This window comes from Rutilus rutilus (assembly GCF_951802725.1).
Source record: "Rutilus rutilus genome assembly, chromosome: 2".
NCBI classification, from domain to species: Eukaryota; Metazoa; Chordata; class Actinopteri; order Cypriniformes; family Leuciscidae; genus Rutilus; species Rutilus rutilus.
The window spans coordinates 26,500,366-26,513,132 of NC_140210.1; the positions used below are offsets into that span (position 1 = coordinate 26,500,366).

General features: G+C 37.7%; 1 protein-coding gene across 1 annotated transcript in view; it reads right to left on the reverse strand.

Moving 5' to 3' along the window:
- Positions 1-7,236: 7,236 nt before the first annotated feature.
- cckbra (cholecystokinin B receptor a) overlaps positions 7,237-12,767 on the reverse strand; it is a 70,832-nt gene continuing 65,301 nt past the window's right edge. The window contains exons 4-5 of the mRNA XM_084395407.1: positions 10,965-11,092; positions 7,237-8,888 (exon numbers count right to left, since the gene is read on the reverse strand). Coding sequence (XP_084251533.1) covers positions 8,353-8,888; positions 10,965-11,092 — 664 coding nt within the window. The 3' untranslated portion in view covers positions 7,237-8,352. The remainder of the gene's footprint in view (positions 8,889-10,964; positions 11,093-12,767) is intronic.

Consider the following 12,767-nt stretch of genomic DNA (forward strand, 5'->3'; position numbering starts at 1 on the left):
CTGTGCAGGACAGTCGATCGGCAGGAGCAGGGTTGGGCACCCCTGTCCTACCCACTACTTCCAGGAAGCATGGCGAAGGCAAACCTTCCCAAAGAAAGTTTACATTTTCATGTTAAAAATGACCTAAAAGGTCTCTTGAATCATCCAAACAAAACAAATCTTACAAGATATCAATAGTTTTTTATATACTTAGTCAAAAGTCCAAGCGACAACTATAGTTGCCGGTGGGCAAATGCCTTGTAAGTACATATACAGTATCATGGTAAAATTTGGTATACTGTGTTAATAGGTTAATAAATTAAGGTTATTGGTCTTGTTTAGTAAACATAACTTAACCCTTTAAATTAGATCTCTACTCTTCATAAATTGTCTGTATACACTGTTATTTTTATTATTTGCCTATTTTTTTTTTATATAAATATATATATATATATATATGTATATTTTTTTATTTTATTATTTTTTTTTAAACAAATGTCATTTTACTCAGTTTATTAATGTTTTTACTCTGGATTTTGGCATTTTTACTCCACCAGATGTATATAAATAAATAAACAAATATATTTTTTAATAGGTTTTTATAAAATAAAATAAAATAAAAACAGTTTATTATGTAAAATTCACCTAATAAAAGACCCACATTTCAAAATTTCATTCATGGGGATAACATGAATAATTTGACATGGTTTAGTGTAAGATTTTAGTTTTTCCAGTTATATTCATATCTACAAATCACAATTATAACAATAAAAGTAACTTTTTGTCAAAGTTTAGCCGTTTTTGTATTGGAAAAAAAAAAGTCTGTTTTTCAATAATGTTACATTATGATTAGAATCAAACCTGATCAGGATGTTACAAAGAGAAAAGTTAGAGGGCCCAATTTCAACGATCTGAAACGCAAGTATCAAATGCGAAATGCAAGTAACTGTGTGGGCGGATCTCGGGCGCTGTTGCTATTATACTGGCGGGATAAATGACTCTTGCGCCCGACGTAAATCTAAAATGGGTTGGTCTGAAGTAGCTACATTACTCATAGGTGTGGTTTGGGCGTAACGTGAAATAATCAGAGCGTCATCTCACATTCCCTTTAAAAGCAGGCGCGCTTGTTCCATGGCGGTTACTATTATAACGGTGGATTTGCCAGGCACACGCCAGGAACGGTTCACAGCCGAGGAGACTGACATTCTCATCAGGGCCGTAAAATACAGAGAAGTGACATTGTATGGGGATGGGAGAAACCCACCCAAATTAGCTTCGGTAAACAGGCGTATAATAATTTGGGTAAATGTGTAAGCTAGATTTACGCCTATTTTTTCACATCTTCATGGACACCACAATGATTTCCCTCGTGTGGAATATTTAGGGGCCAAGCACCGAAGGTGCGGAGGCACCTATTGTAATCGTTAGTGTTCTTATTAGGGGCCAAGCACCAAAGGTGCAGAGGCACCTATTGTATCTGTTCCCGTTCAGTATTATTATTATTATTCTTCCGCTCTTGGAGTCTGTGGTAACCCATAGAACCGCTTGCGGGAAAGTTATGAAATTTGGCATACTGATAGAGGACAGCCCAATCTGTCAGCATAGCAAATTTGGTGTCTTAAAACCAATCCCTCTAGCGCCACCAACTGTCCAAAGTTGCACTCATGTTTATGCTAATAACTTTTGAATCGTAAGGCCTATCAACAAACGGATATCCAATTTTACCATATCGGCCATTTTGGCTGTCGGCCATTTTGAATTTTGTGCTAAAATACTGTATTTTAAGAACGCATGAACAGATTGTTACGAAACTTGGTATGGGTCATCAGCACAATGCCCTGAAGGAGCGTGAGAAGTTTCGAACCAGCACCACCTAGTGGTCAAAAGTTATAACAAAATTTCCAAAAAGGCTAATAACTTTTGAATACATATGGATATTGAAATGCCACTGGTCTTAATAGATTCCTTGGGTCAAGCCGAGAACATAGATACCAAGTTTTCCTTATTTGGCCGAACTTCCTGTCCGCCATCTTGATTTTCATTCAAAACCTACTTTTTCTAACTCCTCCTAGACCGTTTGTCCGATTTTCACCAAAATCTAATCGTATCATCTCCAGACTGTGCCGACTAAAAGTTATGGATTTTGTGTCAATAGACGAAACCGTTTTCGTATAGCACAGCAGCAAAGTTGAGGCATGATGCCAAAATGACTATTCAGGCTTTATCTCTGCAATGCCTTGACATATTGACACCAAACTTTGTATGTGTCATTGTCACTCCACTCTGACCACATCAAATCAGTTTTGTAACTGCGCCACCTATTGGTCGAAAGTGATAATCAATTAAATCATTTTTTTTATTACTGTTTATATGATTTTTCAGCCATTTTGCCTAAAATCCTCTTTAAATGTCTTTAATTGCTCATTGTTGCAGTTGGTCTGACACTTTTAGCCATGTCTTGTCGTCTTATTCTGCTTGGCCCCGATAATTGCTGCTTGCAGCTATATTTTTCCTTGTAATTATGTATGGTTTGCAAAAATGTCAACTGCTGCGTCTGTGTAGATGAGAGTGTATGCGCGTTGTGCACACGCTACATTATGGCCAAGCATGCGCCCTTAAAATAGCATCTGAATGCGCCACTGACTTTAGACTAGGTTTTTCCTGGTTTGGGCGGAATTGTTTTCTGGAACTGCAAAATAGAACCAGGGAAAGTTTGCGCTGGAACACGCCTCCTCTTTTCGCTGAACCGCCCCCGGGAGTGCAAGTTCACTCCCTAATTTATTGACATGCGTCTGTGGAGGGTAAAGTCCGCTGTGCGTCAGGTGCAAAATAGGAATTATACATGCGTCGGTGTACAAAGTCAATTGCGCTGGGTGCAAGATAGTCTTTAGAGTTTATCATTTATTTCAAACATCTGTTTTTCATATAATTCTACAAATTTAAAGTGTGCCACTTCATTTCTGTCTATGTGTGTTCTGTGTTGTTTCTGATTTCGAGGATGAATTTTGTCCATGGACAAAATTTTGTCCATTGACGAAATTCATTTGATTCTAATCATAATATAAAATTATTGAAAAACGTTTTGTTTTTTTTTTACAAAAAAGAACTTAACTTTGACAAAAAGTAACTTTTATTGTTATAATTGCGATTTCATAATATGTAGATATGAATATAACTGGAAAAACTTGTGAAAATATGTCTTTCAGTTAGCAAATCAGTTAGCAAATAGTGGAGCTCTGCAGCCATTTACTAGTTAAAGTGATAATTTGTTACTAGTTACTTGTTACTTTTCCGAAAGATGGGCAAAAATCTTACACTAAACCATGTCAAATTAATGAATGAAAGTTAGAAATGTGGGTCAAAAAGACCCCGAACAGCACACAAGGGTTAAGACAAATGGATTTGTTGTTTGTTGTGTTTTCATATTCAAGAGATTATATAAGATAGATGCAGCTTTTTTGGGTTCGCATTAAATGTTCTTTGACTTTTATACAAAATAAATTTGTTTATGAATAAAGATTGATCTGTTGCAAGCAGTTATTTTGAGATAGATGCCAAATGTTCTCCTCCTATTCATATTTGACATTGAGGGGGTGCATACAACATATTTGCCCACCAGCAACTATAGTTGCCGCACATTCAAATACAATTTTCAAGAAAAAAAAAGAAAAGAAAAAAACTTGGGGAAAATAAATGCAGAACTATTAACATGACTATATGCATGAAACCATTCAGAAAAATTTGTCCACAAATGGGGTTTAATAGTAAAACTAAAGTTTATCAGACCAATTTTGACCAACTTTATCATAATTCCCTAATCTGCCTAATCTGAGTTATGAGAATATTTTTTTCAATACATATTAGGCATCAAACATTTTTAACTGGGACAACTGCAAACTTACTTGTACGTATAAAATATGGCCATACAAGCATTCCCACAATCCAGTGGATAACAAGATAAACCAAGTATAAGCACATACACATCTCTACAATCCTTTTGATGCTGAATTTTAAAGCACTTGGTATTGCTGTGCAGATCCAGCTTTCATGTTTAGCATGAACCACCGAATAAATTAATTTCAGCACAAACAAGAGCTTAGCTTGCCTTTCATATATTCAAAGAGGCTTCGTTTGGGTCAGGCAAGAAGCCGAATATCCCAGGAGTCTCATCAGCTTCAGCAATAAGGAAGAAATCAATTAGAGCAACACTAATTTAATAAAGACTGAAGTTTGTTAGTTTTTTTGTAGTGGTTTTGCTAGAATGTGTATTAAAACATTAGTGCCTCCAAGGCAATCACATTAAACTTCCCTCTACAGTTTATTTTCCTTTTATTTCATTATTTCCCAGAGCATCTAGTTGAAATTTTATACGAATTTCGTAAAAATAATTCTAAATTGAACATATTTTTCGAGTTGCCCAATTTGTATGAATTGGTATGAATGACCTACACCTGACCCCGCCCCTAAACCTACACAGTAAAATCCAATTAGTTAGACTTACTTAAAAAAAGCATGCAAACCGATTGCCTAAAAAAAAAAAAAAAAAAGTAAAGTGAAATAGGAATATTATGTGGTGCTGACAAATGCTTAGTTAGTATAGTTCACTTACACAAGAGTTCTAGTAACTAAAAAAGACCTGTAGAGAGTACTTGATCATTTACTTAAAAATATATATAATTGTTACTATTGTTGTGTTTTGCATGCTGAATGTTGAAGTCTGTGTGACTCAAGCATGATCAATTGCAAGATTGTCACAAATATAGAGGGATTTTATAAACCCAATTAAAAGTTTCACAAGGTTCACTAGGTGTTTAGAACATAAGTGTTAGCAACACAATTAATTGATTGACAAAACTTTAATTGACATGAAATATAGTTACATCATTCATTCATTCATATATATATATACACTCACCTAAAGGATTATAGGAACACCTGTTCAATTTCTCATTAATGCAATTATCTAATCAACCAATCACATGGCAGTTGCTTCAATGCATTTAGGGGTGTGGTCCTGGTCAAGACAATCTGCTGAACTCCAAACTGAATGTCAGAATGGGAAAGAAAGGTGATTTAAGCAATTTTGAGCGTGGCATGGTTGTTGGTGCCAGACGGGCCGGTCTGAGTATTTCACAATCTGCTCAGTTACTGGGATTTACACGCACAACCATTTCTAGGGTTTACAAAGAATGGTGTGAAAAGGGAAAAACATCCAGTATGCGACAGTCCTGTGGGCGAAAATGCCTTGTTGATGCTAGAGGTCAGAGGAGACTGGGCCGACTGATTGAAGCTGATAGAAGAGCAACTTTGACTGAAATAACCACTCATTACAACCGAGGTATGCAGCAAAGCATTTGTGAAGCCACAACACGCACAACCTTGAGGTGGATGGGCTACAACAGCAGAAGACCCCACCGGGTACCACTCATCTCCACTACAAATAGGAAAAAGAAGCTACAATTTGCACGAGCTCACCAAAATTGGACAGTTGAAGACTGGAAAAATGTTGCCTGGTCTGATGAGTCTCGATTTCTGTTGAGACATTCAGATGGTAGAGTCAGAATTTGGCGTAAACAGAATGAGAACATGGATCCATCATGCCTTGTTACCACTGTGCAGGCTGATGGTGGTGGTGTAATGGTGTGGGGGATGTTTTCTTGGCACACTTTAGGCCCCTTAGTGCCAATTGGGCATCGTTTAAATGCCACGGCCTACCTGAGCATTGTTTCTGACCATGTCCATCCCTTTATGACCACCATGTACCCATCCTCTGATGGCTACTTCCAGCAGGATAATGCACCATGTCACAAAGCTCGAATCATTTCAAATTGGTTTCTTGAACATGACAATGAGTTCACTGTACTAAAATGGCCCCCACAGTCACCAGATCTCAACCCAATAGAGCATCTTTGGGATGTGGTGGAACGGGAGCTTCGAGCCCTGGATGTGCATCCCACAAATCTCCATCAACTGCAAGATGCTATCCTATCAATATGGGCCAACATTTCTAAAGAATGCTTTCAGCACCTTGTTGAATCAATGCCGCGTAGAATTAAGGCAGTTCTGAAAGCGAAAGGGGGTCAAACACAGTATTAGTATGGTGTTCCTAATAATCCTTTAGGTGAGTGTACATATATATATATATATATAAATAAAATTAAAAAAAAGGTTGTTGATTGTGGCCTGTGGTAGAATGTTGGTCCACTCCTCTTCACTGCCAGTTGCTGAATATTGGCAGGACCTGGAACACGCTGTCGTATACGCCAATCCAGAGCATCCTAAACATGCTCAATGGGTGACATGTACAGTGAGTATGCTGGCCATGCAAGAACTGGGATGTTTTCACCTTCCAGGAATTGTGTACAGATCCTTGCAACATGGGGCCATGCATTATCATGCTGCAACATGAAGTGATGTTCGTGGATGAATGGCACAACAATGGGCCTCAGGATCTCGTCACCGTATCTCTGTGCATTCAAAATGCCATCAATAAAAGTGCCAGACGCCATTGAATGTGAGCATTTGCCCACTTAAGTCGGTTACGATGACGAACTGCAGTCAGGTCGAGACCCCGATGAGGACGACAAGCATGCAGATGAGCTTCCATGAGACAGTTTCTGACAGTTTGTGCAGAAATTATTTGGTTATGCAAAATGATTGTTGCAGCAGCTGTCTGGGTGGCTGGTCTCCGACGATCTTGGAGGTGAAGATGCTGGATGTGGAGGTCCTGGGCTGGTGTGGTTACACGTTGTCTGCGGTTGTGAGGCCGGTTGGATGTACTCTGAATTGCCTTTGGAGAGGGCTTATGGTAGAGAAATTAACATTCAATTCACGGGCCACAGCTCTGGTGGACATTCCTGCAATCAGCATGAATGAATGTGTTTGGGATGCTCTGGATCGGCATAGGCTATACGACAGCGTGCTCCAGGTCCTGCCAATATCAAGCAACTTCGTACAGCCATTGAAGAGGAGTGGACCAACATTCTACAAGTCACAATCAACAACCTTTTATATATATATATATATATATATATATATATATTCCTTTTCTTCCTTTGAAACCAAATAACTGATTTATTGTTGCATTGCTACATCAATGGGAAGATAATTACAATAGTATAAATTAAGTTTCAAGTGCCCAACCAAAGGGATCACTAATCGCCATAATGGTGACAAAGAACATTTTAGGAAAATCAACATCAATTTATGAAGTCAGCTTATATATAATTTTTTTTTTTTGTTATGTTTGTTGTATTGACAATTCAACATTCAAGATGACTTTGGGAAATGATTGAATGCAAACAGAGAAAAATAACTGCAGAAGTGGAGGAAATGAATGAAAAGTCCATTAAGAATTTTTCTGCCTCAAAAACCACACTCAAACCAATCAATTAATCTTAACTTGGGTTTTCTGAGTAAGCAAAGCATAGTATGTGAATAGTACAGATTACTAGATTTTTACAATTAAGTTAAGACATTAAGTAAAGTTAACAAAAAAGTGTTAGTTAGAATCACTGTTGGATTTTACAGTGTACCCATCACGTGGGTTTAGACAAATCGTACAAATTCGTACGAGTGAGGTCGTTAGAATTAGACACCTTTTACTCATTCGTACGAATTGGTTGTGAGATAGCGTTGGTCATGCAGCTTATTGACCATTTAATATCATCAGCTGGGATGAAGATTTCCAAGAGACCGTTATTCCGTTGATGACTGATTGTCTTGTCCACCTGATACATCTTCATGAAGGATAACTTATAAGAGATGTGCATCAAAAAAGAAGGAGCACAGATTAAACATTGTCTCCTACAAGACCATATTATGCTGTTATTATCAGAATATACAATAGAAGGACTCTCAGTGGGGTCATTTAAGCAAAGCTCATTAAGACAAAGATTCTATTATACAACTAACAAAACAGTGAACAAAAAATACAGACATCACAACACTCAAAATAGACTGTACCATTTTGTAGCCAGAAAGCAGCTATCTACCAGTACTCTATTGTTTGATCATGCTACATGCAGTATTTGGTTCCATAACATCAAAGATACAAGAATATTTCTATGGTATTTCCCTACTAACAAATCCCATGCATGATAAGATTTTACACAATTAAAATAAAGCTACATCTTTGCACATCCCATGTACCGCACCTTTTGATTGTATCACAATGCTAAAAGTTGAAGACACAACCATAGAAAGACACATCGACTTTGGCCAGAAAAATGAGGTATTTTTTCCAAATAAAAAAATGAACACTGACACCATGAAAATGAAGAACACATTTGGTGATCTAAACTCCTAAACAAGCAATAAATGTCACAAGCACACAGCTCATGGATCAAACTGGAGACACCTGCAATGCTAATGCTAACACTGTCCTACCGTGCTAATGGTGGTATAACTGAACTTTGTTATGGATGCCCCTGTGACCCCAGTGATCTCATCATCACCTTCCCTCCTCTTCCTCCGGTTGTGGCACGGCCGCCTGCAACACCCAAAGGTGACAATGAGAGCCTTGCGGAAGCGGGTGTTCATGAAGCAGTAGATAATAGGGTTGACGCAGGCTGAGGTATAGGACAGCAGCTGAATGAAGGAGATAGGAGCTCCGGAAAGAATGCGCTGGGCTGACTTTTGGTCAAAAGCCTTCCAGGTGTTGGCTGAGTACAGAGGCATCCAGCATACGAAGAACATGGCAACTATAATGATCAGCATTCGTATCACTCGCTTCTTAGCAATGAGCTTAGCCTCTGAGGTGTTGCTCCGTGGACGGTCTGTCTTGACGGTTGCTGAGGTGGTCAGGGCAGAAAGTTCTATAGCAGAGGGCTTCTTTGGGACCTGGATGTAACATCCATCGTCCTCATCATGGCCAGGAGACATTACACTATTCAACCCATTCCTTACGCCTGTAATTAAAAGAAGTGAAGAAATTAAGAAGGTGTATATTCACTCTATTCCGTTTTTAAAAGAAAATGTATGTTATTTCTGTTTAACACAAGAAATCTGCACTCCATTGACTTCTATTCACACCCATGAATGAAAGTAAATGGAGTGACTGGAAGAAATGCAGAAGACATTTCACAATCCTCTGCATTCAAAGGTTGCTGAACTCTAACTTTTGAATCTGTATAATGAGAAGACCTGTAACTAACAGAGGATTTAAATGCCACAGATTGACCTCTTGGTTGAATTCAAAGAACACAAACTTTAAAGCTGCATATTAGCAGTGCTGCAAGAAAGTATTGAGTATATGGTGTATTTAAAAAAAGTTTTTGAAATTATTACTATATTTACTAAACACGGAAGTCCTAGAGCATTAGAGCAAGAGCTTCAGAAAAGTCTAGTGTCACCAAGGTTTAATGTAGACGGCATAATATGGGTTTTGCAGGGCACAATAACATTACGAGGATGGGAAGGTTAATTTATATAAGTATCTTGTAACACTCTGCATGGACCTGATACAAGGAATTAACAAAGTAAGGAAAATAACAACCTTTATAACCAGTAGCCTGTTTAAATATGTAAAGATCTTGTTCTGCACGTCCCTACTCTGAATATTAACCCAATACCCAAATACCCAAAATATTAACTTCAGTATTCACTCTCGTTTTTTTCCAGCCTCATTTATTTGATCCCAGCAATGGTACAAATAGTAGCCTACTTTTTGAGGAAAACTTCTAATAAAAGATACCTGTGGAGGTCTTTAACTGCAGTGCCCTTAGAAGTACCCCTTTCCACCTCACTGAAGTTGTCTAAAGCTTCTCCCTGAAAGAACTTCCAGCACATCAGTGCACAAATAACCTTAACACACAGGGAGGTACTCAGCATGACCTTAGTGCATTCAGTCCTCGCCATGGGAGATTTGTGTCAAGCAGCCTCTAACACAAAATGGGAAGAGAAGGCAATAGAGCTGGTAAGTCCCGCCCATCCGTAAAACCCCAAGTGGACCTCTAGGTTGAAAAATCGTCAATGCAAGTGAATGTGAGAAAATAATTATTTTCTGGTCCCGTTTGAATTGTGCCATGAATGTGAACATATGTTGTCTGTGAATTTTTTATATAATTTTTCATGTTACGAGTTTGACAGTATATTGTATGATTCTTTGGCTAGCAGTTGTGGAAAAGACATAACGAGAAAGACTACATGTCGCCTATGTGACGTCACCCCATAACACATTTTCCCTCCACTTGTCAAATCACAGTGCTAATGCTGCGATAATCTAAGGAGACAGATCGAGATGCCTGTGTGTTTTGTACCCAAATGTCACCATTCAAACCAAATGGGCTGTTCTTTCTTCAGATTCCCGTCTATCAAACGCGTCGAAAGCAGCGAAGAGTTGTAGTCCACAAAGTGCTCTCACACAAAGTCTAACCGTATCAAACTTCTACCCGCTAAATTGTAGCATTCTTCACACGAAAAATTATATAAAAAATTCACAGACAACATATGTTCACATTCATGGCAAAATTCTAACGGGACCAGAAAATAATTATTTTCTCACATTCACTTGCATTGACGATTTTTCAACCTAGAGGTCCAGTGGGGTTAGCGGAAGGGGCGGGACTTACCAGCTCTATAGTCTGTTGAGCCTTTGAGAATGCCAAAGAAAGCAAGCCACCTAACTCGTAGCAGTTACATCATGCAAAAAAAAAAAAAAGTTTCCAAAAGGTTTCTAAAAAACACCATAGCCAGTAAACAATACCGAATTAGAGTTGTTTAAATTGTGGTTTCACTGGCTCACTACTGGAAATCCAAGTCACAGGTAACATCCAAAGGATAAGTTTAAATTGGATTCAAGTGCTAGCAGAAAAACATTTGTTAAATGGAAAATGACTGGTGGCTAAACAAGTGCAATCTTTTAAAAGTTTTCCAGGTGGTTCATCAAGGTGAACATGCATGCTTCAGACTACTCAGGGCTTCAAGGGCTTAATGAAATTGTGGTGTGAGGGCTTTAAAAAAAAAAAAAAAAAAAAAAAACATACCACTAGAGTCTTTCTTCTGCTCCAGTTCAAACTGAATCCCTCTGTAAAGTTCTCTGGATATAAGACCGTAGGAAATTATCATCACCACACCTGGGATGAAGAATAGAATGAAGAGCAACAAGACGTACCTAACAGAGAGAAAGAAAGCAAAATATCTGTAAATGAAAGGGCAGGGATTCAATACAGATAAGACCGCAAGTATAACAATGAAACCAAAGGACTACATTTCAGTAGTAAACATATGAGAACCCGAGAGATGAGAGGTGAGACCGTACTGTGCTGCATTTTCCAAAAACGTCATAAGATTAAGGGGATTGTAAAAACCAGAATATCTGAGATTCAGTTGAAGTTCTCTTATATTAAGAGTCCTATAATAAGAAACCAACCCAGAGAACATAAGTGCCACAGAGTGGAAGAGTAGAATGCTATGAGCGAGGATAAATTGCTGTATTTTTACTTACAATTCTGTTTCAATCTGTTTGTCTCTTGGTGATAAGAAAAGCTTGATTATTTGGCTTCTTTTGGAACTATTTTCGTTATTATCTTTCCTGAATATTATCTTAAAACTTCATCTAAGAAAAAATGTCAACATACTGAAGCAACAAGTGATACAATAATATTAATACTGAAGTCCTCTGAGGTTATTGTCCACACAGTTGATAACTGAAATGCAATATTATTTCAGTTACCCACATCATGAGCAGTATGATATATAGTTGTTACTGTTACAGAATATTAGTAAATATCTGATCACTGAATACCACAAGTGACCACTCAGAATCAAGTATTTCAAAAGTGTCACACAAAATTAAGTGTTGTTGTGCTGAATTCTGAACTTAATAAATAGTTTTGATCACCTGTGGCGATATTAAGTACAACAGCAATATAATATTGTTTAAATAACTTTTGCAGTCAATTATAATTATTTGCAAAGAACAACAAAAGCTAACAGACTCAGTCACATCATATTTAAAATAATGTGGTGTGATGGTCAGCTCTGGCATGCAATAGGGCAATGCAATAAGTCAAGTCAAGTCACCTTCATTTATATAGTGCTTTTAACAATATAGATTGTTTCAAAGCAGCTTTAAAGTGATAATAGGAAATCAAAGTAACAGAGATTGTTTTGGCTTTACAGCAGCTTTAGAATAAAGTTATTGTCCAGCTAATGTAAGTTTGTGACTGATTCACTTCCATTGCAAAGATCATTAATTATTAACTTAGGGGCCACTTACACGAGACCGTTTCAACCGAAAACAGAAAACTTTTAATGTGTTCCGGCCGCTCATTTGCACGACAACAGTGTTTGGTGGCTCGAGAACCCAAACCTTGAAACAGGTTCAGGTTCAATACTTGAATGTCAAAATTTAAATTAAAAAGCTGTATCCAGTAATATGACATCATTTTATAATATTCAAATGACAGAGTGGGGGTGTTCCCTGAAAGCATCTATGCTAACATGTTCCTCTGATCTTTTTCATCTATCAGACAGCTTTGTGCTTGCAGCTCCTTTCCATGTTGCACTTATCTGATATCAAAGACACTTTTCTCTCCTCTTGTTTCCTGTGTGGCTTTCAAATTCATTACGAGCTCCAGCACAAAGGCAATAAAAGCAATACTAATCTGACCAGGAAGTAGATGTAAGAGATGAGGGTGTGATATTGGGAAGCACCTTTTTATGCAAAACAAATGTATACTGTGTGAGCTCTAATAATACCTGCGTGATGTTTGGCTTTTTTTTTTCTCATTTAAACAGAGCAATACAAGTGGGGGGTTTTTTTGTTGCTTTTTTTGCAGATCATA